This window comes from Podarcis tiliguerta (assembly GCF_965153285.1).
Source record: "Podarcis tiliguerta genome assembly, chromosome: 5".
Classification (NCBI taxonomy): domain Eukaryota; kingdom Metazoa; phylum Chordata; class Lepidosauria; order Squamata; family Lacertidae; genus Podarcis; species Podarcis tiliguerta.
In genome coordinates this window covers 53,730,012-53,747,023 of record NC_139538.1, presented here as the reverse complement: position 1 = coordinate 53,747,023, position 17,012 = coordinate 53,730,012, and the positions used below count along the sequence as shown (strand labels likewise).

Genomic DNA, 17,012 nt, shown 5'->3' with positions numbered 1-17,012 from the left:
GCCAAACAAGTTCCTTTTCTAAGGTAATGGCTTTGGCTGGTCAATTAAGTGCCCTAAAATCAGCATCTCAAAGAGTAAGCAAGGCTGCAATAGCCACAACTAAGAGATGCTAGTCATTTCCCCCAGTGTGGTGTAGTGGTTAAGAGTGGTAGTCTCGTAATCTGGGGAACCGGGTTCGCGTCTCCGCTCCTCCACATGCAGCTGCTGGGTGACCTTGGGCCAGTCACACTTCTTTGAAGTCTCTCAGCCCCACTCACCTCACAGAGTGTTTGTTGTGGGGGAGGAAGGGAAAGGAGATTGCTAGCCGCTTTGAGACTCCTGAAGGGGAGTGAAAGGCGGGATATCAAATCCAAACTCTTCTTCTTCTTCACTCATCTCATCTAGCTGGCTGCCACATGATTCTAGGTATAAGAACTATAGCAGGGGTCAGCAAACTTTTTCAGCAGGGGGCCGGTCCACTGTCCCTCAGACCATGTGGTGGGCCGGACTCTATTTTGGAAAAAAGATGAACAAATTCCTATGCCCCACAAATAACCCAGAGATGTATTTTAAATAAAAGCACACATTCTACTCATGTAAAAACATGCTGATTCCCGGACCGTTCGTGGGCCAGATTTAGAAAGCCAATGGGCTGGATCCGGCCCCTGGGCCTTAGTTTGCCTACCCATGAAGTATAGTCTAAGTAGATTGTGTGAGCAAGAGAAACATGCCTTGCTCTGTGCTGAGCCTAAACTGGACTTAGAGGTTCCCTGGAAACCAACGGGGAAGAAAGATCTATTGGAGTGCAGTGCTCTCTCTCTCTCTCTCTCTGCGTGTGTAGATAAAACCATATATCTTAACAACACCACAATAATTTGACTCACCTGGGGTATGGAGCAAGCAGAAAGGTGTAATGCAAATTATCTGAGTTAATCTGAAATTAACTCAGTATGAAAATATCCTTTTCTATTTAATCCTTGCCCCTTTTTCATGGGAATATTTTAACTATGGAAATAAAGTATCACAGAGAGACTTGTTGGAAATAAACCACCAATGTCAGAAGGATTGTTGCTAAAAGATGGAATAAAGAGTTTAGATAAGGTGGACTGTTTTCGAAAAACAATGTACGAATGCTTTTTACCCTTAGAATTTTGTCCGAATTGAAGGGACTGTGTGAGATATTTGTGTATTTGAGAAAAGTCTCTGTGCTCTGCTCGTGGTCATCATTTGGCACACCACATGAAAAGGGCTCATGCGGAGAGTTTTCTAATGCATAGAAGACGTGCTCAAATCGATCTGATCCACTGACTGGTTCCAAGCCATATCGCTTGCCGCCAATATGGAGCATTCCCCTGAAACCACAGAAAGCAAGAAAAGTTACCTGGCCGTGTCCTGCTCACCCCCATCCACATCGATAAAAGTTCAGCCTAAGTTAACTACTGCTAAACCATTTGTAGCAATAGCATTTATTACAACAATATATAAAGTGTGTTAAGTTTCTCGAAAGGCTAGTCAAGTTAACTGATTAGTAGCACAAAAGTGTACTTTTTTTCTTTTCTTAATCCAGGATCATTGATGCTCATATTCAACAGGCTGCATTCAATCTAGACTGATTCTAGATCCCGACATCTACAAGAATGGGGGTGTGTTTCCTTGATGCACATTTGAAAACCGTGATCAGGTTATCTGTGCCTTTTCTGCCCTGCACAGGCCCCAGGTGAATGAATGAATCACCCTGCTGGGATAGCTCAGTCGGTAGAGCATGAGACTCTTAATCTCAGTGTTGTGGGTTCAAGCCCCACATTTTGCATTGCAGGGAGTTGGACTAAATGTCCCTTGCGATTCCTTCCAACTCTGCAATTCAATGATTCTATAAGAAGGTTGACTGTGATCTTGGTATACACCCTGTTATAAGAAATTTAAGGTCATATACATAAAAAATAAATGTTCATAACTGTATATATATACCACATGTCTGAAACGCCATAGAAAAGGTCCTGAACAAATTGACCTCAAATATTTCTCTGCAAGGTCAAAGTGGGAAAACTCCCCACTGTCTCTTTCCTCACAAATCCTGTCCTCACAAATCCTGTCTTAAGGGCACATTCAAGATATGAACAGGGTGTGAGCCTGTGACCTGTGACCTAGATTCAGGAATTAAGTACAGTGGTACCTCTGGCTAAGAACTTAATTCATTCCGGAGGTCTGTTTTTAACCTGAAACTGTTCTTAACCTGAAGCACCACTTTAGCTAATGGGGCCTCTCGCTGCCGCCACGCCGCCAGAGCTTGATTTCTGTTCTCATCCTGAAGCAAAGTTCTTAACCCATGGGACTATTTCTGGGTTAGCGGAGTCTGTAACCTGAAGCGTCTGTAACCTGAAGCGTCTATAACCCAAGGTACCACTGTAGTTATAATAACAAAAGTGTGGCCAAAACCCAGATACCTGCAATCAGGTACCTTGCCAGACAGGAGATAAACAACGCACTCAGATTTCTGTTGTGGACCACCTTTTCTATGATATAGGTATGATGTATCTGGTGTGGTGGTCTTGGGCTACACCCCTTCTGTGATGTATGTATGATGTTTCTGGCGGGGGGGGGGTCTTGGACTCCAGGGTGGGCAATTAAAAATGTCTATATAAGGGTGGGCACACCTTTGTTCTGGGTCCTCCTCCTCTCTCCTGTGTGTGGGGGAGCACCCCGTTGCAACAGTTAATAAAGATCAGGCTTACTAACTGCTTTGCTTCTCAATATTCTCTGGTTGGTCTCTGTTATTTTCTCCTACTGATAGAGAACCCACAAAAGGACTCTATATGGTCTCTTGGGTACCCCATAAGGGGAAAGGAGCAGTTGTTTTCTTATATCAATCAACACAACATTGGGCAGGTGGGGTTACACCCCTGGACTGCCAGGACCACTTCCATTTGTTTTCAAACAGCTGTACTGTGGGCCAATGGAGAATCAATTTGCAATATTGGCTTCCCCAGAATGAAACTGATTTCTCAAGAAGTGCTTTTCAGGGGCAAGAAATAGGCAATAGATTTAGATTGTGTGTGTAATATGTAGCAAAAGGAAGCGCTCAGACTCCCATTGATTCTAAAATAAAATGTCAAACAGATTAAAACGTATTTGCCTCAAAATGAAGTTAGAATGAAAAGGTAGTACCTAAGGCCATCACAGGTACTGAGAGCAAGCAGAGAGTCCTCAATCCCTTCAACAACTCCACGGTAATAACAGTGGGCCTGAAACCAAACAATTAATAGTGTTTCTCTTATGCAAACAACAGACGCAACCTGTAATTTGGTGTACACAACTATGCTATGTTTACTCAAATTGGCACACACACACACACTATGTAGTTTTCTGGATTCTGATGCAACTTATTTCTAAGTCCTGTTTCTCACTAACCATCCTGTGATAAGGATTTAAGGAGAGAGAGGAAGGGAGGTTAAGGCCACCTCAGAGCCGCCTCCGGTTGGGGTTTCCCCTCCCCACCATAGGCCCTTTCTACTGCCAATCAATTCCCCTGTGGGAAGGATGCAAATGACTTTTTACATGCTGACATTATTTATTGTGTGCTTTTTAAATGTAGCTTAAAATTTATTATAATCTGCCTTAGAAAGATTTTTATCCTGTTTATACGGTTTGCTTTACAGGTTTTAGGTTGTGCTTTTGTTCTGTTTTGAATGCATTATCACTGAACATTATTCCAAACAGTGTCACAAAGCACTCAACTGAGGGGACTTTGGTTAAGGAGGTCCCCTGCCTTGGAGGAGAAGGGCCTGGTGTCAGCTATTTACCTCTGTGGAAAAGCCCAGAGGAAAAATTCATAGTTGGAAGATGCAAAGACCTGAGTCAATGAGGCGGTTGAATTCCTGCAGGTGAGTGCGTTGTGACCCTGCCTTCTGCATTAACACTATTTTGATGTTGTTTGGATGCCTGATTATCATCTTCCAAAGCAACTACTCTATTCCCAGCTTAAGAATGCAAAATGAAATGCTGGTGGAAAACAAAAGAGGTTTAAAGACGCTCTCAAGGCAAATCTTTAAAAAATGCAGTATAAGCATAGATAATTTAGAAACACTGGCCTGCGACTGCTCCAATTGGAGAATAGCCTCTACCAAAGACGTCATCTGAATGCAGCCCTGTTTAGGGAAGTTTTTAATGATTGATGTTTTAATGTATTTTAAATCTTTTGTTGGAAGCCACCCAGAGTGGCTGGGGAAACCCAGTCAGATGGACGGGGTTTGAATAATAAATTATTATTATTATTATTATTATTATTAACTCTGAAGAAGCACAAACTCAGGGTGAAAGGGAGAAACATGCTAAGAGGAAGGCATGTTTGGCAAATCCTCACTATGATCAACTCCCGCCCAGAAACCTATGTCCCACTGTGGAAGGACATGTGGATCCAGAATTGGCCTCCACAGTCACGGACACACTGTTAAGACCATATTCATGGAAGACAATCTTACTCGACTACGAGTGATTGCCAAATAAAGAAGAAGAAGAAAATGGTCCACACCATAGCAAGGACTGTGTTTAGGAGATCACAATGTAAGGACAGGTCTATAACCTCCCACTCCCCTTTGGAAGTGAGTTGATCCAACCTTCCTCTATTCTCTCTTATTCTGGCTGGTAATATTACAGTTTGTAAGCCATGTTTTCCTAACCTGGTGCCCTGCAGCCTGCCAGCCTCAAAACAACAATAACACCTGGAGAGTATCAGGTTGAGGAAGGCTGTTCCAGGTACATGAGGCAATTTTGACCAATAATCTTATAGCAGTTTAGAGCATTTAAACCAAGGGAGCCAGTGTGGTGTAGCTCCTCCACATGCAGCTGCTGGGTGACCTTGGGCCAGTCACACTTCTCTGAAGTCTCTCAGCCCCACTCACCTCACAGAGTGTGTGTTGTGGGGGAGGAAGGGAAAGGAGAATGTTAGCCACTTTGAGACTCCTTAGGGTAGTGATAAAGCGGGATATCAAATCCAAACTCCAACTCCTCCTCTTCTTACTCTTCTTCAACAAAGGGCTCATCCAGACAGGCTCTTGACCAATGCCTGCAAAGCACTTTCCAAGCAGTTTTCTAGGCATGGGTCTAAGCAGATTTGCCCTTGCTGCACTGCTTTCCACCAGAAAACCTGCTCTTTAGGAATAAATCAGAGCAATTGCTAATCTGGAGAAAAGTGATTGATGGTTGCTGTGATTCAGCGGTAAAGATCAGGTTTTCCCGAGGGGGTGGGCGCGAGGCAAGGGCAAGTCTTGATGAGCCCTAAGTTTTTACTCTGCATGGTCTGTTGAAATTACTAGACATGACTAAGTTACATCCATTTATGTCAGCAGGCCAATTCTGAGTAAGACATAGTTGAGAGAGTTGCCTCTCTCCCACACACATACCTTATCTTTTTGTTTAGCTATAAAAATACCTTTCTTGAGGTGGCCAAGAAAGATAAAGGTATCAGGCATGTGAGACAACTCCCTGGGGCACTGTAGCTGCTTCAGATGGGATTACATCACCTGCATCCTCATTGAAAGCAGCCAGTTATTAATCTATAGCAGCCTAGTGAATCAGTTGTTGCTAAAAGGGGTCTCTCCATTAGGGAGGGGGACTTCCACCATCACTGTACCTCAGATTTGAAGGGAGTAGTCTCCAATTTGCCATCTTTTCTGTAGGTATATAGTATAAAATTCTCACCAATAAGGTTTCTGAAAGCATAAAAATACATTGCATGTGATTTTATGCTGGATTTCTTTTCCTTACTGCATTATCTGCCGATCAGGAAAATCTGAATTTAATGTGGGGTAGTACAGGCTGTCCCTTGGATGAGGTTTCTAACCGCTTTGAGGTTTTATTACAATCAAGTAGTGCATAAATGTAGTGAAATAGATAAAATAAATAAATGCATTGAATCAATTTTAAACTGGCGCGTTTACACAGCCACAGTCCACTTTGACCTCTATTAGTAATGACTGGTGATAATTTTAAGGTTTTCCAGGAGCGGCGCCTTTCTGATACTGAAGACCTGGTTCATAAGACTGCTGTGCTTATTGCCTTGTGGGCAACTATTTGATCCGCTAACTCTTTGTTAGCCTGTTGATATGTTGCAGTTACCTGCTCCAGAGTAACAACACACTTATCAGGATGTGGTTTGACAAGAACCTCATCTAGCCTGGTGTTTGACACTTGAGATGAATAATTTTAGGACTCACTTCATTTCTGCGGTTCTGAATTGTTCTGAACTGTTTTTAACATTGTGTTTTAATTGTTGTAACCCACCCTGGGACCTTAGAGTAAAGGGAGGGTAAATACTGATACTTATAATAATAATTTTTTTAAAAAAAAAATATTGTTTTGCTTAGATCTCTTTCTTAGAGATCCTGAAATGATCCCAACAATTTCCCCACGTCACTCTTTATGACACATAGCCTAATGGAGAGGGTATGTAGTTTAGGGGTATTCCTGGATTCCTTTGCTATGACTTGAGGCTCAGGTTGCCAATTCAGCTGGATTCAAATGAAGTTCAGTCACAACATGCCCTTCACTGCTCCCATCCCAAAACTTCTCTGTTGCATCCCAAGGTAAAGGTAAAGGGACCCCTGACCATTAGGGCCAGTCGCAGACGACTCTGGGGTTGCGGCGCTCATCTTACTTTACTGGCTGAGGGAGCTGGCATTTGTCTGCAGACAGCTTCCGGGTCATGTGGCCAGCATGACTAAGCCGCTTCTGGCGAACCAGAGCAGCACACGGAAATGCTGTTTTCCTTCCCGCTATAGCGGTACCTATTTATCTACTTGCACTTTTGGCGTGCTTTCGAACTGCTAGGTTGGCAGGAGCAGGAACTGAGCCATGGGAGCTCACCCCGTCGCGGGGATTTGAACCGCCAACCTTCTGATCAGCAAGTCCTAGGCTCTGTGGTTTAGACCAGTGCCACCCGCATCCCAAGATAGCTTGTGTTAAAAAATTAGGCCAGGATCTAGAGACACCTGTTCCCATGCGTACCATACTTCTGCATGCACCCAAAGGAAGCAAAATTTCTCCCTTTCTGGTACAGCCTCTCATTCCTCATAGGATGCTATGAGGCCACTGGAGAGGCACATCAAGGGCACGGAAGGCTCTTTCTGGAAGGAGGAAGCTGAAAAGTCTGCTTGCATGCACAGAGAACACTGTACTGATCCTGCTGCATGGGTCCATATTGAGTCTAACAGCTAAGTTCACCACAGATGGATTGCTTAATATTTTCCAAAAGAAAAGTATATATTAAGTATGCAAATGAAAGAGCCATGTACAAATATATATAAAAAAATTCTCAGCTGCTATACCTTGCCTCTCATTCCTGATAATTTGTACACAAACACATAATACAAGCCATTAAAAAAAAAACCCCTTCCCTTGTAGTCTGCCATTCAACAGTACTTGTCCCAATGAGATTTCATTGCAAATATTATATCAACTAAAATAAAACATGAAAAGGCCTTAGAATGGTATACGTAAAACATACTTATTTTTCTTTAATTTCAGGATATGTGTTCCGTTTCCAGTTTGGATCAAGTAAGACAGCTGATTATCTAAATGCTCCTGAAAAATAAATCACATGCAAAACATAATATGCAGATCTTTAAATCTTCATAAAACCAGCAGTGCCTCTTAACAAAAACAAATTGCTACAGCTTTGCTCAGTTTTCTAAACAGGCAACAAATCTGAAGAATTCAGTCTAGCAGGTCATTGCACACTCTAGCATTAATTCCTACCAATTAGTTCTTTATATTTACACATTATAATAGATCCTCTGCATTTATTTGTTTTTAAAAGGGGGGGGGGTTTACACCAGCTGCAGCTGGTGCACAATGTGGCTTCTACTGCTGACACAGCTACAATAGCAGCCTATTCGAAGAGCACAGCACAAGCACATTCAACACTGTGTGCTGCCTGTCAGCTAAAATTATAGACGTAGCTTGCTTTGTAAACCTACCAGGACACAGCTCAGCCTTCAGGAATGACATCGCACTCCTTCGGGCCACTGATCATGACCAGAGCACTGCATTTGGCAAAAGGCATGGTTGGAGTGCTTCTCAGTATCCAACAAAACAGAAACATGGAAAGCTGCCTTATCTCAAGTTAGACCATTGACTCATCTCCCTCAGTATTGTTGATAGTGACTCTCAATGGCTTTCAATCAGGAGTCTTTCCCAGCCCTAGAAATGCCAGGGATCTTCTGCAAGCAAAGAATTTGTATTTGTATTTGTAGTTGCATGTGTTCTCCCACTGAACTATGATCCCTCCCTGGATTCACTCATGCCGGGGAATTGTATTATGCTGGCACAGCTCTCCTTTCACCTGATCCTTTGCTCTGCTAATGTGGTGGGACATAGATTGGGACCTTAAGTCAAACATGCTTATCTTGTTTATAAACATTATCGAATAACCTCCTTGCAAACAAAAGGACCGCTCAATAAACACCAGGCATCGTATAACCTTCTCCCAAACTTTGTGCAAACAAATCATGAGGAACGCTCAGGAAACCAGCCATTTGGAAGCAAACTCAGCTCCAAGATGGAGACCACAACGGGGGCTGAATAAGGCTGTGTATGTACTCCTGTTTTCTCTACATTCAGTGCAGTTGTCTGAGAAGCAGTGTACATATGACTTTAGCCACAATTCATCTATCCTGTATTTTTTAAATGAAATACTGTGTTTTGATGCTTTGATCTGAAGAAGAATAACATAGCTGGGTTTTAAGCATGTAATGTGTACACAACCCTAGACCCTGCTAGGTGCTACAGATATCAGGTGATACACCTAGGATTCTGGGATAATGAAGAAATTAAGATAGGACTGGTAATCCAGTTCCAGCCCTTTCCTGGAGGGCCTTATTCAACCTGCTGTCTCCATTTGGGGGCTCAGTCTAGAAGAAAACAACATCTAGCCTAATTTTTGTACTTTTTGAATACTTCCTTGTCCCATCACCCCCTGTTTTGTCTAACTTCTAGTTTGATAAAGAGTTCCAGATAACTCAAAAAAGTGGTACAACCCTGTGAAGTTTAGGTTGGTCCTAATAATGGTATTGCACAGCTATGGATTTTTTCTTATGGACAAACATGGCTGCTTTTGCTTTTTATTTGCTTTGGACAAGTAGGACACCATATGAAGAACACTAAAGGGAGACAAAAATTGAAGGAAAAACAAACCTTATGAGAATGCGTCCAGCGCTTCACCCTGTCAGTCAATCTTTGAGGAATTACAATCTCATATGTGGAATGCCTGGAGATCTGATGAGCATACCCTCCTAAAAATCAGGTTACAGTTTTTCAGTTTGTGTGGAGAGACCAGCCTGATAATGTCACAAGAAGATTTATTTTATAATGCCCGAAAGGATCTGGACTCATCCTTTAAAAAGATTATAGAAAACAAGGTTGGGACCCACAAAACCTTAGCATACTTACAAGGTCAGCAGATTTTCTTCAAGCTTGGCCCTGCCAAGTCCAATAAATCTTCTTATCTCTCTTTAATTTTAGACAATTTCTAGCCTTTATGGTTTATGCAGGATCCACACAAAAATTAAATGTTAAAAACAAATTCCTCGAAGCCTGCAAAAGGCTTTGTGCAAGATGCAAAGTAGCAGAAGCAGGAGTCCACTAGCACAATGGTGCTTCTCCACCCTCCCCTCCTCTCTACCGCCCTCAGCCTATATGCCCTCAAAATCTGCTGCAGAGGGTTGGGGCACCCTCCAGAACAGACTGAGGGGGGCACAGGAGAGAAACTGGGAGTCTTATTGCATGAGTGGAGTTTGTTTTCCACAAGCGAGCAGACATAATTGGATCTAATCCTATAGTCTAAAGAAGGTTTACAATAAAAAAAATGGAATGAAAAGAGCAAGTGAGCAAACAGTTGGCAATATGCCATTGGTCAAAAAAATTTTATGACCATCTGAAAACAAAGAAGACACTTGTTGAACAGGTTATCCAGAGACTGCCCAATACTAGATTCCATGGAACTGAGAGTTCTCTCAACAATTTTTTATTTCTGACATCCTTAAAATGCCTTTGTGCAAAAATGGGGTGATAGATACGCTAAATGATAGATAACCATACCTATATTTTATCAACATTCTCAGGCACCCCTTACTTGCTTTGTCTATTATTACAAACAGGGTGAGCCCAAGATGTTTTGCTGTCTAAGAAATATGGATATATTTGTCCCCACCCGCCATGAGCAGAAGCTGCCCAGACTGGTAGCTGAATCTTACTTCAAAACTGTTGACGGGATTGTGTCTTCTACAGCACCTGAGGGCTCCTAATTTGCTTGGGAAGTGCTGGGTAGTCTGTTTGGCCAGGCCCGTGTGGTGGTGGGCAGCCAGGTGCTTTGAGCCTTGGAGGGCTAAGCCAGACAGGAGACTTTGCCAGGGGCCTGACGGTCTTATGCTGTCATGCCAAGAACACCCTGTGCCTTTCATCTACCCTGGGCTTCAGACAACCTTTGCACAGGCCTGTGCGAGGCACGCATGGCTCAGCCTTCCACTTCAGCTGCCTGAAGCAGCTACCTCTTTATACCTAATGATAGGGCCGATTCTTGGTAAAAAATATCTTTATACTCTGGGTCAGCTCCCTGCGGTAGTTTATTGTTGTACTTTGTTTTTAAATTTATTATTGTACATTGTTTTAACTGTTTGTTTTCTTTCTGTGACTGTACCCCCAAGTGTGTTTTATAAGCTGGTCTCTGACTGTAATAAATTATCTATCTATCTTTATACAAAACAGTACAGTGGTACCTCGGGTTAAGAACTTAATTCATTCTGGAGGTCCATTCTTAACCTGAAACTGTTCTTAACCTGAAACACCACTTTAGCTAATGGGGCCTCCCGCTGCTGCCGCGCCGCTGCTGCACGATTTCTGTTCTCATCCTGAAGCAAAGTTCTTAACCTGAAGGACTATTTCTTGGTTAGCGGAGTCTGTAACCTGAAGCATCTGTAATCCGAGGTACCACTGTACATACCTTTAAACTACCTCAGTGATACAAAATTAACTGGTTCACATATTATGTTGGTCACTGGATGAACTATCAACACAAGTTGGAAGGGACCACAAGGGTCATCTAGTTCAACGCCCCTGCAATGCAGGACTCTTTTGGCCCAACATGGGGCTCGAACCCACAACCCTGAGATTAAGAGTCTCAGGCTCTACCCACTGGGCTACTGAAGCAACTATAAATCAAATGTATGAATTGCAGGCCTGACTCACTGGTGTCTGTTCTTACTTAAATATCAGGCAAACTTGCTTGGAAGAATTCTGTCCCTCTATGGTGCTGTATAAAGCCTGTTAATCAGTGTTTAAAGAAAGGTTCTCACTGAGTAAACAGCTTTTTTTAAACAAACCAAGCTTCACATCTTCTAGAAATGGCCTTTGAAATACGAAAGAGTGTCCTTCCCTAAAAACCCCATATCTGACACAAAACTTGTCTTCTTTACCTATAATTCTGCTCATGACAGGAGTCTCCCTTCCTACTATTCGCCAGCTTCCTTTTGCACACAGAAATGCACCAGGTTCATTTAAAAACAAACAAACATGCTACTAATTAACAGCTGAATACTAATATAGCAAAAACAGTTTTTAAAGAACACAGGCTACTTTAATTTATGCACACACACCCTCTTCTACATAATGATTTTTCAAAACAGATCCTCATGTCAGTTTGAAACATTTCCAAAACGCCACATTATTTAAAGATAAGTCCTTCATCGTGTGATCTTTCATACCTATCTTAATATTACAGCAGCACACCATCCATTCCTATTCCAAATACCACCCCCCCCAATTTATTTTTTGAACAATGGGATGTCAACTCTTTGATGCGACTTTGTATACTCCTTGCTTCTTCAACATTGTTGATGATTTGACTGTGCTTAATTTCTGCAATTTCCTAACCAGCTCTGGTTTATTTGGGTTACATTTTTACTTCACTGTCCATGTTTTGGCATAAAGATTTCTAGTTGGTATATATAAAACCTGCATTTGGATTTAAACTTACAAATCAATACATATTACCAAAAATTGATCAGGACCAATACTCTGTTCCATCCTAGGAATCAGCATCCACGCTGTTTGGTAAAGATTGAAGAGGACGTGAAAAGTAAACTTTTGCCACATAGATATATAAATAAGGAGCTTAAACCACTAAGTCTTTTGCCCAATATGCTCCTTTTAGGCTATGACTGCTTCCATTTCAGGAACTGCATCAAGAGATTCTAGATGCCTGATTCACAACTTCTTCTGAGAGAAAGGAAGCATTCTTAAAACCCTGATCTGAAATGGACTTTTTGGTTTTTGAAGCACGTAATAAACGTTTGTCCCTATACGAGTGCTAAAGATCACAGCCTAAACCAACCTCCAAGTACTCTGGTTTAGCTGAGTTGGGCATCATGCTGCCAATGTAAACTTCTAATTGCTTTTAAAACAGACAGAAAACAAAGCAGAACTTACCCATTGTTAGCACTGGTTTTCCAATGCCGGTTAGTCCTAGCATGATTAAATAATACAGGCAACATTCTGACATGGTTTCTTCCTCCAGCTTCGCTGGCTAAGGTGCTCCAGCCTGGAATGCCCCAGCAATTTCACCTAATGGCCATAAAGCAACAGAACTGAATCTCAGGACGGCAGGCGACTGACATAGTAGCACAAGAATTCAGATAACACTTCCAAGGAAAGGGGAAGTGACTCTCTGAGCCAACACTGCAGAAAACTGGTTTGTCAACTTACCATTTACAGGCGGTGTAACTGGAGAAATGCACCCTGTCCACTTCACTGTAAAGATGACAAAACTAGATTCCTCTAAAACTATTTTACAAAGCCCTAGGGCTTTTTTTCACAACTAAAGTGAAAAACATCCGCCTTTTAGCCTGGAACATGTCACTTGTGACTGCAGCAAATATAGGATAGCGAGCGGAAAAGAGCCATTAAGACATCCTAGACAGTGTATTATTTCAGAATTGTAGCACAGACACTGGTGGGTGGGGTGGAGATGTTGAAACAAAAGACCAAAAATCCACGTCCAGCCGATTTAGTTTTATTACGAGATGAGTAAATAAAGTATGACCTCAATGCTGTTGCTAAAGTTGCAGCCGTGTACTCAGCTGACCAGGAACTGCACCAGAATGATTTCATTTGCAATTGGGTCCCCACCCAGCCTTAAAACTATATTAAAATTCCTTTCAAAAGCAACTCTGCAGATGGAAAGTGATGTACCTGCAATGTAGAAATACTTGGCAGTGATGAACTGAGGTTTTTTTATCAATACATTTGTATTTTTTTGTGTTTGTGTATAATTCCCAACCTGGCGCAGTGATGAGTCACCAGAGAAACAGGTCCCACAGAGCAGCCTAGTCCCTGCCTTGAAGAATAGTGGGGGGAGGGCGCGTCAGATTGAGGGACGATCACTAAGATCCCCTCCCCCCCGCCAAACAATGGTGGTCAGTCCTTGGCCCTAGGCTACATTTTACGTACTTTTTCTTAATTCAAAAGCCCTCTGCAACTTCAGACCTCTGACATGAGCAATCTCTCCTGGTAAGTCCACTATGGAAGGAAGAAGAGATAAAGAGATGTCAGGGAAATAAAGAAAAAGAGATTTACAGGGGGAAAAGTAAAAGGGGGTAAGAGAGAAATGCTCTCAGATGCAGTGGCAGTTGACAGATTTCCTCTGAAGTAACGCAACCCTCTACAGGGGGAAAAAAGGCTTGTCCACATATTGCCACATTTAGCTGTTAATTCACCTTCCTCCCATCTGAATTAGACCAAAGTAGTCCACATCCACACGTATTTGACTTTGCATATGAGCGACTTAAGTCTTTCTCCTTCATACCAGTAAGTGTTCCCTTTTGAGTATGTCCCCACCGTCTAAATTGTTGATTCTCTATTGCTGATTAAGTACAGTAGTGACAGGGAATCCATCAGATAGCTGTGTGCGCACCTTGGGTTTTCTTTTTCTTTTATCGTTGCCTAAGAAATGTGTGGAGACACACAACTGTAAATGCACTGTCTTACCAAAAAAGGATCCACTTGAGGCATTAGGACTGTGGCAACTGTAGAGAGAAATCTATAAACAGATCCCAGCAAGGAACCTCTCCCTTGACATAACTGCAGGGAGTGCAGCAAGGATCATATGGCACCCCTACTTCTCTCACCTCCTGCAGCCAGACTTTTGCAATCACTTCCTGGGCGCCCAGCGCTGCCACGACGGCAACCTGCTGGGCAGCCAAGCTACCCACCGCAGTGGACACTTCTGAATTCTAATCCCCAGAAAGCCATCAAATCAGACTAAGAAGTGAACGGTGAGAGCTCCCTCGCTACAGGCAGTTTTAGGAAGGTGGGCCATAGAGTTTGCCAGAAATACCTAACTGGAAAAAGGCTCTTGCCACTTTGCAGCACTCATGAAAGCTAGCAAAATGCTCATCAGCCTTATCTGGAGTCCAACATAGCAGCAACAACTTTGCAAAACCCACCTAGGATTGCATTGCAATCCTCCTGTGGGTCCTGACCCATTGGTTGAAGACCTATGAAATATACTTTTGCTCCAGCTCATAATAGTAATATTTAAAAACCAGTTTCCACATTGGAAACTGGCATCAGCAAAATTCTCTAGAGGCCAGTGAAGACAAGCCACTGAACAGTTCCGCTTCTCCTTTTGCTAACCACAAGCAGGCAGGAAAGATTTGTTTTTGATCTTATGACCATTTTGTAAAATAAGGGCAGACAGGTTTCACATCTGGGGTCGGGGAGTGGCAGACTGTTCACTTTGTAGAATGCTAGAAGTTTGGAAGCAGTGTTGCTATTCCACACCCGATTTAAAACAGAACAGCAACGATAAGATAGCATTAAATTGTCTATGTCTGGGAGCAACCACAGTGTTAAGAGGGAACACAACATGTCTGTATATCATGAGCACTGGCTTTTTCTATTTAGTGGGGAGGGAGGAGAGGCACAGGCGGCAATTTAGGTAGATTTGCCTTTGCTGAAATTAGATGTGTGTTTCCATACGGGATCTCCGTTGCTATGTATAATAGTCTCTTTTCAACATAATGATGTGGTGATGATATAAAGTATTTTAGGCTGTAAGCCGAACTCGGAACCTCCATACCTGCAGGGTGCTGTGGAGTAGTGTAGCCACCACCAGATCCACATCCACAACCTGCACACTTACAGTAGCAATGGTGTTACGGGGTGGGAAGGGCAATCAACATCTGTGAGACCAACTCAGGATCTAGCAAAACCTGGGCTGGCTCTGCCTTACCCTTTCTCTACCCTCTGAACACCCCACTTCAGGGCTTTCTGCTGGCAGGGATACACCGGTGGGCCTCCTGCCTCCACATGCAGCAGGAAGGTGGTTCAATCGGGAGAGCCAAGCAGAGGAGCACCTCCACTTAACCCCAGCCCACCAGGTAGGCATAAATGGGGTTTCAATTAATTGCTCTGCCCCGGTGTAACCCTATGCATGTCTAGTCAGAGTTGTCCCACTGAGAACTGTGGAACTTATTCCCAGGAATAAGTGTATGTAAGACTGCATCCTCATGCTGTCTACACACTATACTGTTTAAAGCACATTCAAATCACATTTCACCCATCAAAAAATTATGCAGACTGAAGTTTGTTAAGACTTGCTGGGAACTGTAACTCTGCAGGGAGTAAATGCTTTTTTTGGGGGGGGGGGGGTGCTATAAAGGTGTGTGTACCCAGCCACAGTATTAGTGAAGTTCACTTAAAACATCATTATATCCCATTCCTGTATAAATGTCCTGCTGTTTCCATTCATGCTAGTGTTTGTATTGTACAGTATTGCAAACCTGCACCAGTGACAATATATTCTACAACTAAAGATCAAGCAGGTGATACTTTTTTTTTTGAAAAAAAGGTTTTATTAGAGTGCTTTTGTAAGCCACTATCTAGTTATACAAGTTTTTGTGGGCTCTAAAGATCAACAGCCAGTGCCTTGGGTCTACTTTTGGGACATGAAAGCTATCACACACCCTTTAGTGAGGATGACAACAGCAATGAGAACATCTGGCAAGAGTGAGGCTTGATCCAAGTTGTTTCCTCTGTCACCTAGATATAGCCAGGAGGGGAGATGCTATGAGGACGATCTTTCTTGGTTCAAGATATGGGACCTTGGGGAAGTTATGCCTTTGCTTTTGGGGCTACAGTTGAGATCTAAGTGAGAGTGGTGTGTCGTTTAATACACTGAAGACAAAAGTGGGGCTTTCAGCTGGAAATTTTGGTTGTGTTTGTTATTAAGCTTATAGCAAGTGTCATAATATATAGCGTGTATCATAATACAGAAGCCCATCTACAACATAGAGGTGCTTCTGTGTAGCTGTAATTCGCCCCTCCAGTTTACAATAGCATGGATATATTGTATGATACAGTGGACTACGCTGGCTACAGGACTACCCAAATGCATTTTTCTCTATATATGCACACACACAAAAAAGCACGTTGCATTTTGGGAATGCACCGCATCACATTGCAGCCTTGCCCACCCACCCCCCAATTTGCAACGGGGGAGGCTAATGACACTGTCTGATCTGCGTCGTAGGGTTGTCGCAAGGCACCTTTTCTGAGACCCCACGTGCAATACGGAGTGGGTAATCCGGGACAGTTTATTTCCCTCTTCCTAGCGCGAGCAGAGTTTGCTGAGAGTTGAAAAGCCGAATCTTAAAAAACAAAAAACAAAAAAACAGAACAAAATACACGAATGGCATTTCCCCCGCCCCTCACACAAGAAGACCTGGGTTTCAACGAGAATGAACTTCTGTCTCTGCTTCTACTGGGGCGGGGGGTGCGCGTGGAGTGAGTGGAGCAGGATACGGCGAAATCCCTGCAACGGCTTCCTCCGTGGTCTCTCGTGAGCGGCTCTCCCCGTTTCACCACTCAAACCAGAGGGAGACGCGACGTCGAAAGAAACCCAGGAATACAGGCTGCGGACAGCCAAACTTCGCCTTGTCTCTATGGCCAGGTTTCATCCTATCATATGCTAATACGTCTACGGT

General features: G+C 43.0%; 1 protein-coding gene across 4 annotated transcripts in view; it reads right to left on the bottom strand.

The window, feature by feature from the left end:
- The window catches only part of LOC310677167 (disintegrin and metalloproteinase domain-containing protein 9-like), a 33,134-nt gene extending 16,162 nt beyond the window's left edge, over nucleotides 1-16,972 (bottom strand). Inside the window, exons 1-7 of one of the 4 annotated variants that reach the window (XM_083439626.1) lie at nucleotides 16,751-16,972; nucleotides 12,457-12,591; nucleotides 9,169-9,266; nucleotides 7,481-7,557; nucleotides 5,609-5,687; nucleotides 3,145-3,221; nucleotides 1,121-1,331 (exon numbers count right to left, since the gene is read on the bottom strand). In XM_083439626.1, the coding sequence (XP_083295752.1) occupies nucleotides 1,121-1,331; nucleotides 3,145-3,221; nucleotides 5,609-5,687; nucleotides 7,481-7,557; nucleotides 9,169-9,266; nucleotides 12,457-12,529 (615 nt within the window). In that variant the 5' untranslated portion in view covers nucleotides 12,530-12,591; nucleotides 16,751-16,972. Of the gene's footprint in view, nucleotides 1-1,120; nucleotides 1,332-3,144; nucleotides 3,222-5,608; nucleotides 5,688-7,480; nucleotides 7,558-9,168; nucleotides 9,267-12,456; nucleotides 12,592-12,732; nucleotides 13,181-13,831; nucleotides 14,009-16,713 lie in introns of those variants that run through there. The other 3 variants (XM_083439625.1, XM_083439627.1, XM_083439624.1) reach the window with 3 other exon arrangements.
- Nucleotides 16,973-17,012: the final 40 nt, after the last annotated feature.